The 18676-nt window shown below is 40.7% G+C and overlaps 1 protein-coding gene across 1 annotated transcript in view; it reads right to left on the reverse strand.

Moving 5' to 3' along the window:
- The window catches only part of LOC115193404 (mannosyl-oligosaccharide 1,2-alpha-mannosidase IA), a 168454-nt gene that overhangs the window by 93433 nt on the left and 56345 nt on the right, over nucleotides 1-18676 (reverse strand). Inside the window, exon 3 of the mRNA XM_029752116.1 lies at nucleotides 5028-5143. Within this exon, the coding sequence (XP_029607976.1) occupies nucleotides 5028-5143 (116 nt within the window). The remainder of the gene's footprint in view (nucleotides 1-5027; nucleotides 5144-18676) is intronic.

Consider the following 18676-nt stretch of genomic DNA (forward strand, 5'->3'; position numbering starts at 1 on the left):
AGGATTTGAAATTCGAACATACGTGTGTTAAATAGACATATTTAAGAAAAGTCAAGGACAGAGGGGGACATGACTTTAAACATGGCACAGATATTTCAATGTTTTATTCATATTTAGTCAAAATGCTCTCACTTGGCTCTTCTAGTGTTAACTTCTCTAGGGTAGGGGGCAGTATTTTCATGGGCCGGATGAAAAACGTACCCAAATTAAATGGCCTACTGCTCGGGCCCAGGAACTAGAATATGCATATTATTAGTAGATTTGGATAGAAAACACTCGGAAGTTTCTAAAACTGTTTGAATGGTGTCTGAGTATAACAGAACTCATATGGCAGGCAAAAACCTGAGAAAAATCTAACCAGCAAGTGGGAAGTCTGGTGCTTGTAGTCCTTTCAAGTCATTGCCTATCAAACACACAGTGACTTAGGGTTCATTTTGCACTTCCTAAGGCTTCCACTAGATGTCAACAGTCTTTAGAATGTTGTTTGAGGGGTCTATGATGAACAGAGAGCGAACAGAGGAAGTTGGAAGCTGTTGACTCAGGAAAGCAAATGAGTTCATTGGCGCGTGCTCACGTGAGAGTTAGCTGTGTTCCAAAACGTTTTTCAAGACACTGGAATCGTCCGGTTGGAATATTATTGAAGTTCTAAGTTAAAAAGGCCCTAAAGATTGATGCTATACAGCGTTTGACATGTTTGAACGAACGTAAATATAACTTTTTTTGACTTTTCGTCGTGACATTTTGGCCGGGCTTCCAACACTTGGAGTAGCTTACTGAACGCGGAAACAACAAGGGGTTGTTTGGACATAAATTATGGACTTTATCGAACAAAACAACATTTATTGTGGACCTGGGATTCCTGGAAGTGCCTTCTGATGAAGATCATCAAAGGTAAGTGAATATTTCTAATGCTATTTATGTTTTTAGATGACTCCAAAATGGCGGGTATCTGTATTGCCTAGTGTATTTTTCTGAGCGCAGTACTCAGATTATTGCAAAGTGTGCTTTCCCCGTGAAGCTTTTTTGAAATCTGTCACAGCGGTTACATAAAGGAGATGTTCATCTATAATTCTTTGAATAACAGTTTAATATTTTATCAACATTTATGATGAGTATTTTTGTAAATTGTTGTGCTGATTCACCGACAGTATTGGAGGCAAAATATTTTCTGAACATCACGCGCCAATGTAAAAGGCTGTTTTTGGATATAAATATCAACTTGATCGAACAAAAAATGCATGTATTGTGTAACATGATGTCCTAGGAGTGTCATCTGATGAAGATCGTCAAAGGTTAGTGTATAATTTTAGCTGAATTTCTGATATTTGTGACGCCTGTCCTTGCTAGGAAAATGGCTGTGTGGTTTTTCTTGTGTTGGAACTGTCCTAACATAATCTAACTTTATGCTTTCGCCGTAAAGCCTTTTTGAAATCGGACAACGTGGTTACATTAAGGAGACGTGTATCTTTAAAATGGTGTAAAATAGTCGTGTTTTTGAGAACTTAGAACTATGACATTTTGTGGTTTTGAATTTGGCGCTCTGATTTTTCACTGGCTGTTGAATAGTGTGAACCGTGGGTGGAACGGTAGCGTCCCACCTGCCCAAGAGAGGTAAAACAGAGCACTTCATCAAGGCCCAATTACCTGGAGTCAAATCAAACCAAATGTTATGTGTCACATCCTTCGTAAAAAACAGGTGTAGACTAACAATGAAATGCTTAATTATGGGTCCTTTCCAACAATGCAGAGTTAAAGATGAGAAAAATGTTAAATAAAAAAATAAAAAGAGACATAACTACACAGTGATTAACAAATAAAAATTAACATGGCTACATACAGGGAATACCAGTACTGAGTCGATGTGCCGGGGTACGAGGTAATTGAGGTAGCTATGTACTGCACAGTGAGGGGGAAAAAGTATTTGATCCCCTGCTGATTTTGTACGTTTGCCCACTGACAAAGAAATGATCAGTCTATAATTTTAATGGTAGAGATCACAACCTATATTCACCCACTGAAAAAGACAGCCAAAAGTTATCACTATGCTTTAAACCATCTAAAACCACAACCAAATTCCAATGGAAAAACAAATGTCAGATTTTTGTTGAGTTTAGTTTAATGTCCATCACTGTGCTTTCAACCATTTAAAAGCACACTAAAGTTCAAATGGGAATAAAATGTCAGATATTTTGTTTATTTATAAAACAGATGAATGTGTTATTGCTGTGCTTCATCTAATAGCAGAACCAAATGGCCTAGATTGCAGTTAAGATTACATTAAAAGAACACAGTGATCAATGCCGTTTCGAGATTCTGCGCAGTTTATTACAGCAATTGTGAAGATCTCCACAGACCTGCGATGACCTATGCATGCTATCTTGAACGTGCATGCTTTACAGTGAGGGATAAAAGTATTTGATCCCCTGCTGATTTTGTACCTTTGCCCACTGACAAAGAAATGATCAGTCTATAATTTTAATGGTAGGTTTATTTGAACAGTGAGAGACAGAATAACAACAAAAAAATCCAGAAAAACGCATGTCAAAAATGTTATAAATTGATTTGCATTTTAATGAGGGAAATAAGTGTTTGACCCCTCTGCAAAACATGACTTAGTACTTGGTGGCAAAACCGTTGTTGGCAGTCAGAGAGGTCAGACGTTTCTTGTAGTTGGCCACCAGGTTTGCACACATCTCAGGAGGGATTTTGTCCCACTCCTCTTTGCAGATCTTATCCAAGTCATTAAGGTTTCGAGGCTGATGTTTGGCAACTCGAACCTTCAGCTCCCTCCACATATTTTCTATGGGATTAAGGTCTGGAAACTGGCTTGGCCACTCCAGGACCTTAATGTGCTTCTTCTTGAGCCACTCCTTTGTTACCTTGGCCCTGTGTTTTGGGTCATTGTCATGCTGGAATACCCATCCACGACCCATTTTCAATGCCCTGGCTGAGGGAAGGAGGTTCTCACCCAAGATTTGACGGTACATGGCCCCGTCCATCGTCCCTTTGATGCGGTGAAGTTGTCCTGTCCCCTTAGCAGAAAAACACCCCCAAAGCATAATGTTTCCACCTCCATGTTTGACGTGGGGATGGTGTCATAGGCAGAATTCCTCCTCCTCCAAACACGGCGAGTTGAGTTGATGCTAAAGAGCTCCATTTTGGTATCATCTGACCACAACACTTTCACCCAGTTGTCCTCTGAATCATTCAGATGTTCATTGGCAAACTTCAGACGGGCATGTATATGTGCTTTCTTGAGCAGGGGGACTTTGCGGGCGCTGCAGGATTTCAGTCATTCACGGCGTAGTGTGTTACCAATTGTTTTCTTGATGACTATGGTCCCAGCTGCCTTGAGATCATTGACAAGATCCTCCCGGGTAGTTCTGGGCTGATTCCTCACCGTTCTCATGATCATTGCAACTCCACGAGGTGAGATCTTGCATGGAGCCCCAGGCCGAGGGAGATTGACAGTTCTTTTGTGTTTCTTCCATTTGCGAATAATCGCACCAACTGTTGTCACCTTCTCACCAAGCTGCTTGGCGATGGTCTTGTAGCCCATTCCAGCCTTGTGTAGTTCTACAATCTTGTCCCTGACATCCTTGGAGAGCTCTTTGGTCTTGGCCATGGTGGAGAGTTTGGAATCTGATTGATTGATTGCTTCTGTGGACAGGTGTCTTTTATACCGGTAACAAACTGAGATTAGGAGCATTCCCTTTAAGAGTGTGCTCCTAATCTCAGCTCGTTACCTGTATAAAAGACACCTGGGAGCCAGAAATCTTTCTGATTGAGAGGGGGTCAAATACTTATTTCCCTCATTAAAATGCAAATCAATTCATAACATTTTTGACATGCGTTTTTTCTGGATTTTTTTGTTGTTATTCTGTCTCTTACTGTTCAAATAAACCTACCATTAAAATTATAGACTGATCATTTCTTTGTCAGTGGGCAAATGTACAAAATCAGCAGGGGATCAAATACTTTTTTCCCTCACTGTATATATAGGCAGGGGTAAAGGTATTAGGCAACAGGATAGATAATAGAGAGTAGCAGCAGCATATGTGGTGAGTGTGAAAGTGTGTGTGTGTGTGTGATTGTGTGTGGTGTCAGTATACATGTGTGTGCGTGCGATTGTGTGTGGGCGTATGTAGTGTTGGTATGTGTGTGAGAGAGTGTCTATATGTGTATGTTGGGTTGTAAGTATGTGCGAGTGTGTGGGTAGGTAGGGCTGTGGCGGTCATTACATTTTGTCAGCCGGTTATTGTCATGCAAATGACTGCCAGTCTCACAGTAATTGACCGTTAATTAACATAAATATGTTTAGCATCTCCAGGCCTCTACGCATACAAGCCGCTGATGAGTCTAGTTCATTTAGCAGACAAGATATTTTTATAAGTCCCGTGCAATTATTTTATGTTTTTATTGTAAGAATAATATAATTGAACATAGCTGAATAAAATAAAGGATATTTTTCCCATTCCGGAGCGAGTGCGCATTTGAAGTGGCTATGTTGAGCATAAAAGTTACCATTTGAAACAGGTCCTATACGCTAGATTTAAGAGTTATTTGACACATTTAGTTGTGAATGATACAAACCTTAGAATGTCTTAGAAATCAAAACATACACCGAGTGTACAAAACATTTAGAACACCTTCCTAATATTAACTTGTCGGGGCATGCACTCAAGGTGTTGAAAGCGTTCCACAGGGATGCTGGCCCATGTTGACTCCAATGCTTCCCACAATTTCGTCAAGTTGGCTGGATGTACTTTGATACACACAAGCATAAAAAAAACAGCAGCGTTGCTGGTAGAAATGATGTAAGACGGAGTTCAGCTTTCCTGCATTAAAATGCCTTGGGTGGCTCTGTATTCTTTCCCTACTGATTACAGTCGGGCTTGCCTAACCAATCAGATTCTAGATCTCCCGTCCTTGAGCTTGTCAGTGGCTGACTAGCTAGCAGCCAAAGGTGTTCTATGGTTCTACTAGCTAGCAGACAAGGGGGTTCTATGTTATTTGGTTCTACTCACCACGTTGAAGTCCAGGTTCTTCTCCACCCACTCTGTGGCCATCTCAAAGTCCTCATACATCTCCATGACGTATAGGGTGTCCAGGGCATCCACGATGGTGGCTCCCTTTATGCTCCCTGGGAAGGCAAACAAAACAAAGCCTTGAGGACTCGTATCCTATTTTCCACTCATAGCAACATATTGTATTGGTAGAAAAACAGCACAGACAGAGTCAGGTTTCTACCATTAAGACCAGAGGAGGTTCAAATCTCCAGGGCAGCTGGGAGTTCTAACCGTAAGTGTGCTGTTTTATTCAAAGAGCGGGGCATATCTCCTGCTGCGGTGGAATATTGCTTCAGGCAACCTCCATTTATCTCAGTGCGAGACGTCATGCATATGAACAAATACAAATATGGCAAAGCACCTTTGGCTATACTGTCAGGTTTTTACCTGGTTGAGGAGGATGTGGCAGAGAAAGTTGGAACAGAGGAGTGAGCATATTAGCGTGAGTCTTTTCACGGTGGGCTGATGCTTTCGGAAGGCTCTTGGCCAACAGACCTTACCTATCAGATGACATTATACCGAGCCTCCTGAGTGGCGCAGCGGTCTAAGGCACTGCATTGCAGTGCTAGAGGCATCACTACAGACCCGGGTTTGATCCCAGGCTATGTCGCAGCCACCTGCGACCGGGAGACCCATTGGGAGACCAATGAGGCGGCGCATAATTGACCCAGCGTCGTCCGGGTTAGGAGAGGGTTTGGCCGGCCGGGATATCCTTGTCCCATCGCGCTCTAGTGTCTCCTTGTGGCGGGCTGGACGCATGCACGCTGACTTGTGTCACCAGTTGTATGGGGTTTCCTCCGACACATTGGTGCAGCTGGCTTCTGGGTTAAGCGGGCGGGTGTTAAGAAGCTCGGTTTGGCGGGTCATGTTTCGGAGGACTCTCCCGTTGGGGAGTTGAGACAAGATCGTAATGAGATCGCAATTGGATATCACGAAATTTGGGAGGAAAAGGGGGTAAAATACAAAAAAATTAAATGACATTATGCCCCCATGACAGAGTACCGTGTCCATATGTCCTGTGCAGCTAAAAACACCCTCTTCTGCTTCATTAAGATAAGAGCAACAAGATTAATGAAATTACTGAGCTATAAAGAAATGTAGCCTTGACGCAATTTATTCTCCAGTGAAGCTTCGACTTGCTCGGTTTACCAAGCGCTTAGGAGAACCCAGCCCCTGCCAACTCTCCACACTCGCTTGGAGGGCCGACATTTCTCGTCCTTTACGTCACACATTCAAAAGGAGGAGATGATAAAATGAAAGGCGCCAGGCAGGCAGTCAAAGAGGAAAGGCACCAGCCAGGCAGGCAGTCAAAGGGATGAACACTCAGCAAAGCTTTTAGTCCACAGCATTATCGAAAATAAACTCAATAACACGACTAAAGCACTTTCCCATTCACTTACACCTATACAGCTTTCTTCAAATGAAAAAAAAAGATAATGCTGTGGTAACTGAAGGTGTTTTTATTTCCTTAAAAGGGTAGGATTACAGCTAAAAGCTTTAATGTAGATTGAACGCCCCCGAAATTTAACAATGGGTGCTGTAGGCCTGCCTGCGTCTGTCTGTCAACGAATGTTAATGTGGGCCACAAAAAGGAAGAGTAGCAAGGGTCATTGCAGGCTTGACTAAACACGTTTCCACTGGCCATCCTTTTGTCACCTGGCCTCCTTTTCCCTTTCCTGTTTTTCATTAATCCCTCACTCCATTTGGACTCTGTGAGAGAGACGAGGGAATGACATTTCGTGCCTGCCACCCATTGTCTGCCAGCCCGGCAGGCTTCCTTCCTGCTCCGTGGCTAGAATGCGTGCCTGCTTCCTCCATTATAAAATACAGTGGCAAGGAGGAGTGGAGAGGGGGGCATCCTCATCCCATTACTGGGACAAGCCAGAGCATGATGTGTGAAAAGGTGTTGTGTTTTTGCGAATGTTTTCACGTGCGCGTGCGTTTGTGTGTGCATGTACCTCAAAAATGTACAGCAAGCCATGGAGTGACTTGAATTCTAAGAAGCAGAACACAGAATATCAAAGCCAGATTTCTCTGATCTATCAAACAGTCTTCTCACTCTAAGCTTCCAATTAAAATGTATTTCTATGACATGTCATGAAGCAGCCTTTATTCTTATAATAAAGGGCTCTTGAGATCTTAGTACATTTTGAATGCAAGATGATAGATTTGAGTAAATGAAAAACGTGAAGGCTTTTGAAAAAATAAGGATGACCTGGATATCAGTTCTTATAGAGAATCCCAGTTGGTAATTTTAAAACGTTTGATGGAAGAACACTTTCCCAAATTTCCATTTAGAAATCCTGAATGGACTTAAGGAGGACATCACTTAACATTTTTCTGAGGAAATCAATTAAAGGGATACTTTGGGATTTTGGCAATGTTGCCCTTTATCTACATCCTAACAGTCAGATGAACTCATCGACACCATTTTTATGTCAGCGCAATGACGGGAAGTAACTACTAGCATGCTAGCAGTACCCATAGACTTCCACTCATTGTGGTAACGCTAGTATATTGTTAGCATTGGCTCAAAAAACTATCTATAACTTCCTTCATACTGGACACAGAGACAAATGGTATCCACGAGTTCATCTGACAACTGGGGAAGTAGATAAAGGGCACCATTGCCAAAATCCCGAAGTATCCCTTTAAGTCCAACGGCCGGCCCATGAACAGGCTAAATACATTTCCCCAGTACATAAGAGCTTGGTGATGGATGTGTGAGCAACATTCATGGGACGGCAGCTCTCGTGTCTAAGAGCTTTCATTTATCACCTGCTCTCTCTCTCTCTCTCTCTCTCTCTCTCTTTCTTCATATCTCATACTTTAGAAAGGAGCTCCTCTCTGCAGCAGAGACTCTTGAGCATTTAATTGACTGATGACACTTGCTAATAGAGTTCTCACATCATTAGCAGGGAATGGCACAAATGGTGGACAATTGAATCTCATGGGGCCGAGAGCCTTTGAGGCGTTGTCAGACGATGCATTGTTTGGACAAAAACAACCTTCACGTAAAAGTGGGCTCAGAATATCAAACCCATACACACAGTGACATCGCTCATTGTTCTGAGGGAGGACGTCGTCACCACTTCATTGAGGCCTATTTTAGAAAACATCAGAACCTGGGGCAACTTGGTTTATTATGTAAATATGCCTGTGGCAACTAGCCCAAATGTCTAGTCAAACCTGCTCTGCAGCTATGTGACACATTTGGTTATTCATCTTGGGGAGGACATGGTGGTTTCTTTAATACAGAAACAGGAAGTTGGAGAGTAAACCATTGGAAGTTTGTGGTGACAGCTAAGGTAGGCCTACATATGTTAGAGTTGTTAGATTAGATAATCATGTAGTGAGCTTTAGAGCAGTTATATAGTCTAACTTTACATTTGGTTATCTCCTTTGTCTTTCAGCTACCCACAATGCAAACATAAACCATTCAAAGGAAGTTATAGAGAAATCTAGATCAAAAGGTGGAATTATACCATTTGGGTGAAAGTGACCCATCCCAACCAAAGGCAACGTTGTTCAATATCAAAATAGTACTAAAGTGCAATTGGAAAATATCCGGACCCCTTAACTTTTTTTAACATTACAGCCTTATTTTAAAATGGAATAAATCGGTTTTTTCCTCTCATCAATCTAAAAACACAATACCCCATAATGACAAAAGAAACAGGTTTTTAGAATGTTTTGCTAATTTATTACAAATTAACAGAAATATTACATTTACATAAGTATTCAGACCCTTTACTCAGTACTTCGTTGAAGCTGCTTTGGCTGTGATTACAGCCTCAAGTCTTTTTGGGTATGACGCTATAAGCTTATAAGATCCTCTCAAGCTCTGGGGAGCGTCGCTAAACAGCTATTTGCAGTTCTTTCCAGAGATGTTCAATCGGGTTCAAGTCCGGGTTCAAGTCCGGGCCACTCAAGGACATTCGGAGACTTGTCCCGAAGCCACTCCTGCATTGTCTTGGCTGTGTGTTTAGGGTCGATGTCCTGTTGGAAGGTGAACCGTCGCCCCAGTCTGAGGTCCTGAGCGCTCTGGAGCAGGTTTTCATCAAGGATCTGTCTGTACTTTGCTCTGTTCATCTTTCCCTTTATCCTGACTAGTCTCCCAGTCCCTGCCGGTGAAAATCATCCCCACAGCATGATGCTGCCACCACCATGCTTCACCGTCGGGATGGTGCCAAGTTTCATCAAACCAGATAATCTTGTTTCTCATTGTCAGAGTCCTTTAGGTGCCTTTTGGCAAACTCCAAGCGGGCTGTCATGTGCCTTTTACTGCGGAGTGGCTTCCGTCTGGCCACTCTAGCATAAAGGCCTGATTGGTGGAGTGTTGTAGAGATGGTTGTCCTTCTGGAAGGTTCTCCCATCTCCACAGAGGAACTCTGGAGCTCTGTCAGAGTGACCATCGGGTTCTTGGTCAACTCCCTGACCATGGCCCTTCTCCCCCGATTGCTCATGTTGGCCGGGTGGCTAGATCTAGGAGTCTTGGTGGTTCCAAACTTCTTCCATTTGAGAGTGATGGAGGCCACTGTGTTCTTGGGGACCTTCAATGCTGCAGAAATGTTTTGGTATCCTTCCCCAGATCTGTGTCGCGACACAATCCTGTCTCGGTGCTCTACGGACAATTCCTTCGACCTCATGAGTTGGTTTTTGATCTGATATGCACGGTCAACCGTAGGACCTTATATAGACGGGTGTGTGCCGTTCCAAATCATGTCCAATCAATTGATTTTACCACAGGTGGACTCCAATCAAGTTGTAGAACCATCTCAAGGATGATAAATGAAAACAGGATGCACCTGAGCTCAATTTCGAGTCTCAAGGCAAAGGGACTGAATACTTATGTAAAAGTCAGTTTCTTATTTTTTGATAAATTTGCTAACATTTCTAAAAACCTGTTTTCTCTTTGTCATTATGGGGTATTGTGTGTAGATTGATGAGATTGTTTTTTATATTTCATCAATTTTAGAATAAGGCTGTAACGTTACAAAACTTGGAAAAGGGAAGGGGTCAATGCACTGTGTCCAAAATCCAATCAGAAAAATAAATAAATAAATAGTAAGACACAGCAGATTTGCATCTCAAAAATATTAGCTGATTTGGTTTCTTCAGGCATGGGAGCCGGGAAGATGGAATAGTAAGAAATCAGAGGGAGGGTGTGTGTGGGTAAACTGAGACTGGGTATCAGGGGCCGGAATCCCAGGGGAGGACAGAGCAGGTTATAAATCAGTGTGCAAGGAGACGTAGTGCTCCAGTGGTCTAACGAAGGCCTGGTTGTGACAAGGGGGTCTGATGCAGGGCCATGTAGATCCGCAGATCCCACCTCAGTGGGTGATGGATTCCCTCTATGCTGCAACCCCTGTATACCCCTCCCAGTTCCAGCATCATCTAGCTACATCAGCCCAGTGACTGAGGGGACCACACACACACACACACACACACACACACACACACACACACACACACACACAACAGGGTTAGCCCAGGGGAGGCCCAGGCTAAATTACACCATCCATTCCAAGTATGGAGATGGAACACCTGATGCGCACACCATACAATGAAACATCCATGACTTCATCACTGGAAAAGATAAACAGTTGAGTTTGATATTATTTAAAAGCTTACAAACAGTGTTGTCAAACTATGATTATTTATTTTTTACGTAAATTATTTAAAACCGTTTAAACTCCAGTGTTTTTTCATATTCGCATATGTTGCAACTTAGACCGTATTTCACATCCACTGAGGTTTTTGTACTGTGCCCGACCTCGGTTGAGACACAACATGCTCTTGAATAGCGGGTGGGTCATTTCAATCATGGAAACAGAATTCATAGAATGGACCTATCCATTCAGACCACTGCAATTTAGCTGGTACATCATTGGAATTGGAAATTTTTTACTTCTAATGGCTATCACAATGACGACTAATGTCAACTTAAATGGTCATGTTTATTCTATTATCTATATTTCTATGAGTTGATCGTTTTTCTATGGAGGATTGACAGTATAATTTAAAATAGATATTCCCATTCAAGTCAATAGTCTCTGAAGTGTGGATCTACAACCATTTTTGTGGTACCATTTGAACATTTAAATTATTATTATTATATATTTTTACATTTATCAGCCAAAATATGACACCCATCCTGTATTCAACAGCATGTTGTGTTTCAACCGTTGGCGGGAACAACACAAAAACCTTAGATGATGTAAAATAGGGTTTAAGCTACATTTGACATATTAGTAGAATCTTTTTTAATTCCACACAAATTACCGAAATTACAGGCTAAGAATGGACAGACGTAGGCCTATTTGTTCATCTTATATCTCCAAAGCCAAATCAGTGTGTCTTGTTTGCAACAAAACTTCCCCTGTTTGCAAATTAGGGCTGTCCAGACAACAACAAAAATCTTGGTAGACCAAAAGTCGTCTGTTCTTTCGACCCATCGATTGGTCGTGTATTTTTTCATATATAGACTAGGGTTGAATATTTTCCCGTTATTTTACAAATGCTCCATCCTGAGAATAAATCACTTTTCTCCTGGGTAACCCGGTATTTCCCACCACAACCGGAAGTGTCATTCAAAAGCATTATAAAAGTACATAAATAGACAGGTCTAGATCTTTGATGGAAAACTCAAGCCTGATGCTACTTGAGCCTGTTGAGCCATACATTAAATACAGTTTATAAGCCATACATTAAAAGACATTTAATGAGCCCAATCCCAAAAAAGCTCAAATGATTGTGCCATTATCCAATACATATTTGATATAGGCTACTGCATATTACGCACGACAGAAAAACATAAAAACCCATAGATGTAGCTAGCTTGGCTAAATAAATTAAACCAGCTCCAGTAGGCTAATCTTTTAGAGTGTGAACTGTATTACTGTACTGTATATACTTTATGGACTAGAATTATGCACATCGTTCAAACCATGATCAAGCAGAAGAGAACATGCGATTCTGGTGAAGCACATGCAGCCTACAACGTCACAAGTATAGGCTAGCGAATTTGATTTAAATTTTTAAATATATTTGTATAATTAGAAGGCTGACATATATATATATACACACACACACACACACACACACACACACACACCTTTCATAATATTTCCCCTAATGTTATTAGCCTACCTCCTCTTTCTCTCTCTCTCTCTATTGTTGCTTTATTCCTTCGTCGCTTTCAGCAGTTAAATGAAATGCGTGTCGTTGTCCTTATCGTCATCATTCTAATGACATCCTTGAATAATATAGGACTAGAATTAATTGAATCCTACAGACGAAGAACCATATATGTGACAATTTTTCCATTTTAAGATAATCAGTTATTTTTATATTATTAATTGTGTGTACCACATTAGGTGTTTTATGGTTGACAAATAATTCACCATACTCATATCTTCCAACAACAATTGATATTTTTTTGTTATTTCAAAAAATACTTCTTTTATTGCTGTTTTAATTTTTTGAATGTGGAAGAACAGTATATCTCCAGCGATGATTTCAGTTTGTGGAAGAACAGTATATGTGACATTTTGCATGACACTTGTAAGATGTCCTTTTTTAACACCTGATATGATGTTTTAAGTACTTTCAAGTACAGATGCCCTTCATGTAAATAACTTAAATGCAATATGTAGTTAATTCATTTGTATGGAGGTTCATTTAAAGGTGGTCTATCAACTTTAGCACTGATGACTTTTCTTAAAAGTTGAGTCATGAAATCTTAGTCTCATTTAAAATGAAGCCCTCAATGTGAACATACCATAGAATAACTACAAAAATAGAATACAATAAAATTAATTCAATCAAAAGAAGCACAACTTGTACATATCAAATATGGATCAATGTGATGTGCCAATATGCATGTCCATTATGCAGGTCCCTAAGGTCAATATTACAAAACGTTCAGAAAACCATTCTCTTTGCGTTTAACACTATGATCAGCAATTAAGTTTTGAATTGCGTTAAACCCATGCTAAAGGCAAGAAATGTCCTTCTGTACTGAGGTGACAGCAGTAAATAAGTTAACTGCTTAGAGTTAATGCTAAATGTGGTGACAGAGAGATGTACTGTATATTGTAATGAATAAAAAAAGGGAATCATTAGGATATTTTATTGTTAGAACAACATGTTGCATGTTGATGGGATGTTAGTAAACTATTTTCTGTGCAATACCTGTGACTTTTAACCACCTCACTGAGGTGATCTGTAGTCCAGCTGGTCGCTTGAGGACAGAATCTGGAAGGTGCCTGAAGTCTTCACATTGCATCCTCATCACCTTGAATGGTTTCGCTGGTTGTGCTTCAAGTATCATCTTTGAAACATCATCAGGTGTATGAAGGACTGACTCCTTGCACCTCTTCTCGATGGTGGCAAAAGATCGATCACAAGGAAGAAAAGAATGACCAGAGACCATGAACTTCTGCTCAACTTGGGTAAAGTAACCCACAGAGACGAGCATCGACATCAGATTGAGCATCCGCCAGTTGTTATTCTGCCCACAGCATCTGTCACTGAAGATGATCAACTTGCGCACCTCTGGTTTGGTGAGTGGCGTGAATTTTGTCTTCACCCACTTCAATATGCAGCTTGCTACCTCAATGGACCCTCGGTGTGCAATCCCCTCATGCCAAACACACATGTATGCAGGATCTTCTTTTCCAAGTTCCTGGATGCAAAGGTTAAAATTTGACAGCTGCCGCTGATAGTAGACATTGGAGTGGGTCAGATTAGGGGTGTACATCACCCCCTATAGATCCACAGAAATGACATGGCAGTCAGCATTGGCTTTAGCCCACTCAGTGTCACTTTGAAGCTGTGTGTAGGCCTTTTCGGCTTTTCGATGGTGCAACTCACTTTCAACTGCAATCTTCCTCTTCTCCTCTTCAGATGTTGCTGCTGACATCTTAGTGAAGAATGTGTCACATTTGCCACAGGTGTCACTCCTGGGTTGGCCGAAATTGAGACTGCTGTTTGAAAATGTCCCTATAAACCCAGAATTTTGCAGTTGATGTGGTATTCTTCTCTTTGTAGAACATATACATTTATTGATAGTAAAACATATACTGTAGCACATTCAGGGTATTGCTTGATCAGGACCCCCATCTTTCACACACACTCCCAACCTATACACAGAATGAGTTTGTATTGCACCATTGTGTAACACTGCACTTTTAGAGTTAACGTTAATGTACGTATCATTACTGTCAAAGTTAAACTATGCAAGTGTTCAATATAGCTATTATAATAGGAGTTTTGTCCTATTTCTAACCTGTTCTAAGCCGGAGAGAATCAACGCTTGTTGTTTCTCGTATGGGACAGTGTAGAAACTGTTGAACAGATGCAGCTTGCCCTCATCAGTCAACTTTCCACAATCCTTTCTGCACGTCGTGGAACACGCTCTTCCCTGCAGGATACAGTGTAACGTTACATATAACTAGCTAGCTACTGTAGCCATGTCGAATCATCCGGTGGATGGACAAAAAGTAGCTAGCTATGTTTCTTCTATAATCTAGCAATAACATTTGTAACGATAGTGTATAAATTAGTAGCCAACGAACTTTAGCTAATATATTTTCTCTATAGTTACAAATTAGACAACCCAGAACATACATGTTAGTTACTGTACTCTATAGCTAGCTAGCTTGATTGTTTGATATACGGTTCTTCCACATACCTCTTTTGGACAGCTTTTCACATTTTTTTCTTGACCCTTACGATTTGTATAGGGTTTTCCCGCATTCCGTAAGATCTTCCTTTGCCTGTCTTTCCATTCTTTTAGTTTTCTTTTACGTTTCTTTCCCACATTTCGGCGATTTTCATCAGCAACAGAAAAGGTGTGCGCTTATCCGTCCATTCTGAGTGGTGCACATAAACGGTTATTCCACGAGAGCCTATCTTTAAATTAAAAAATATTGTTAATTAGCGCGTGGAAAGCTTGTGAAACCGGTTCACTATAGAAAAAGGGTATCCAATAATGATTTTTCATGTATATCTCTTTTTTTTGAAAAATGTCACATATACGGTTCTTCGTCTGTAGGATTCAATTGCACAAGGCTTTGACTTCTCTTCACGAAGATTGAATGGTTAGGGGTCTGAATAAATAACTACTATAACCTACCGCCATCGCACATTCACTCTTCTTTCAAATTACCCGTGAGTTCTATTGGCTACTGTGTTTAACATTCAGCTAAAAAGAACTTGCATCCCTCTTTGAATAGTCTATTGGTATCAGAAATGCAAATAAATGTCCAGCAAGCTACTCTAGCCTAGCTTTTCCTGCGTGGGACTCCAAGAGCTAAGGAGCGTTTTTTAAGGAGAGGCCAGCGGAGCACAGGTGTGCGCGTATTGCGGAAGAGACAGAGGCTATACGTTAGAAGCTTATTATTCATAACCCAGAAATAATGCTAATACTGCATTTAATGTATTACCTGAAAGAGGCAGGCTAGGACATCTATATTGATATATAGCCCTATATATAGAACATGATTATCTATTTTGGATGCTACTTTAACGGAGTTGATGGAGAGAGAAAGACCGCGAGAGAGAGAGAGCTCTGATTTAAAGCAACGATATTCGAGTGATACCTGTCACAACAAAACAAGTTACTATGAGATAATAGGTCTACATGTATTGTGAACTGCGCTCTATACTGAGATGTCTGTCCCCACCCTGAGCGTTGATGATTCATCATGCAGATGCCATATAGAAGGTAGATTTAGACTTTGCACATAATTTAACAGTTCAATTTCACGCCATGCTGTTCATATAAATAATGTATTATAATTGACTGGTTTCTCGCATTTATTTATCTGTGGAAAAGGGGAGTGGTTTTGGGCGGTAAATCACAGTAACCGGGTTCCCGCCATTCAACCCTAACATATAACAAACCCTATATGTGTTTAAATACAATGAACTATATATGCATTGAGCTTGTTAGATGCTTTGTATCTCAAAATCATTGTCATGTGGTTAATCAAAATTCAATACAAATCTAAATGAAAACGATACAAACCTAAAAAGTAACTTCTATTGCCATCTATGTAAACATAGCCTATAATCCCAACAAATAAAACATTGCAGCCAGCAGGTAGAAAATATCCTGATAAAAACAAATATCCTATAAATCACATTGGCAACGCATGGCCTGTCTGCAACGATCTTGAAGCATTGTATAAACTATAAACTTGGGTCCTGCCTCCTTGCAACATTGTATAAAATATTCTGGGCCCTCAGAGTTTCCTGTGCCAGTGAGCTCCGGACAGTCCCTTGGGCAAGGGATACGAAGTAATCAGGAATGCCTATTTTATTATGTTTCCACTGGATCGGAGCATGACATTTTTCCCTTTCAAACTGAGTGGTTATCGAAAGGGAGAGATTTTTAAAATACACTGAGGAAATTGTAATTGTAAAAACAGACTTGCTATTTGAGGTGAAGAAAACATTACTTCAAGAAGCTCCACAGGTCATTAGTGGTGGTGCGTTAAGCCAATCAGAAATACTATCAGCTCCCCAAATTGGTACATTTATATGGCTACATTTTCACGCTGGCTAGGTAGCCTATAGGCCGACCTCTATGCGTAATCAGGTGCGTGCCCTTACTCATGTGCTCCAAACAAAAGACAATTACTAAATTGACAAAACTCGTAAATGGAATGAAATAAATAAACATTTGTTTCCCCACAAATGTAGCATAGATTGTGCGCTCTGCAAATAACATGTCCACTCCGACAATGAGAACGGTAAAAGGCGGGAATAATAATATATTGAACGCATTAATACACATTACCGTAATCAAACAAACATTGTAGATTAGACATTTTTGGAATTAACGGTAAATGTACTACTGCTGATATGCAATGGGGAATTGATGGACACTAACAATCAAATGCAAACAATTCACACAATGAAGTTAAGAAACAATGAATGTGCACAAATTGGAGGGAGAAAGCGCATTCTGGAGGGAGACGTGCATTGTGCAGCCACACTCCCCTCCTCGAACTGTGCCATTCCGTGGCCTCCGTAATGGATTAGTCTCGGCCTCCACAATGGATGTGAATAAGACAGGTGTCTCCTGCGCCATCAAAATACATATATTTATTACTGCTAAAAAATGGAAAACTCTGTCGACCAACAGCCTATCAACCAGTATAATAATTGGGGTTAGCCCTAATGCAAATATTGTTTTATCTGAGACGTCATTAGGAATCTGAGCATGGTACTTTCGAAAGTTAGGCCTACGTTACCACCCCAGACAGAATAGGCCTACCAACGCAGAAAAATGGAAGCTGGCTACAATTCTTCTGTGGCATAACCCAACGAGAGAAGGTCACAAGTGTTTCCCTAAAAGCTGTCTTGGGTTTAAATATCTTCTATTGTACAGAAAGTGAATAGCTTAATCAATTGATAGTGACAGAATTAGATTACTTCTCAGCCTCTGAATATAGTAGAAACTAAACAATAACATCCCGTACGCGTCGACGTCACATCTTTCCCAGCTGGTTTCTAGCGTAAAACATGGCAGACCAATGCGCTGTTATAGATCACCTTATATAATCGGATCGGTTTTATTTTCTTCAAAGTCTTAAGCTAACAATGGCTATGCCTGTGTTAATTTGTTATAAAAAAGGTAGGCCTATAGCATACCCTCTCAATTTGAGTCTTGGTTTTAACTCAACAGCCCTTCACTGACATGGAGGTAGGATATTTAAAGAGTGCATGGTGGAGGAATTGGCAGACAAATCTATGGATATAGCAGCCTATAGCCTAATAGGAAGAAATAGGCTCCAACACAAAGCCCTCTTGTTGTTAGTAAAGTCTAATTAAAATGAAGATGGTTGAAATGAATTATGCCTACTCAAATCTGTCTACTTTCAGCCCCATGAGCTGTCGTTTTCCAATTGATTCTGCTGTGGCTGCTGCTTAAAGTTTCAGCAATGTAAGTCACTCGAAACAAATCAAAATCTAATTTTATTGCTCACACACACACGCGTGTTTAGCAGATGTTATTGCGGGTGTAGCAAAATGCTTGTGCTTCTAGTTCCAACAGCGCAGCAATATCTAACAAGTAATATCTAACAATTTCACAACATATACCCAATACACACAAATCTAAGTAAAGGAATGGAGTTCAGAATATATAAATATGTGGAGGAGCTATCTCACAGCGGCATAGACTAAGATACAGTAGAATAGTATAGAACGCAGTACATACGTACTGTGAGGTCAATAACTCTGATAAATACATCATGGGTAAGAAACATTGCTATTACTATAATTGATTTGATTGAAAACAAACTCTCCTTCTCAAACTGAACATGGGCTATTCTGCGCGCAAGATATAGAATTTTGGGGGAATAGGCCTTATCAAAACAATTTGGGTGGAAGAATTCATTGACTTTCCTCCTGAACTGTCTTTGTAAGCCTACACAGCATTGGTCAGGTGGCACAACAACAACACGTTTGGATCAGCAAGAGCAGATTAGGCCAGGACTCAGGGTTGAAATATCCATTGCGGTTTGTAATGCAGCTTAGTTTTATTTACACCATGCCAGCAGCGCAAGACTCAGAAAGGAAGTACATTTTCT

The sequence above is a fragment of the Salmo trutta genome, chromosome 1 (genome assembly GCF_901001165.1).
Source record: "Salmo trutta chromosome 1, fSalTru1.1, whole genome shotgun sequence".
Classification (NCBI taxonomy): domain Eukaryota; kingdom Metazoa; phylum Chordata; class Actinopteri; order Salmoniformes; family Salmonidae; genus Salmo; species Salmo trutta.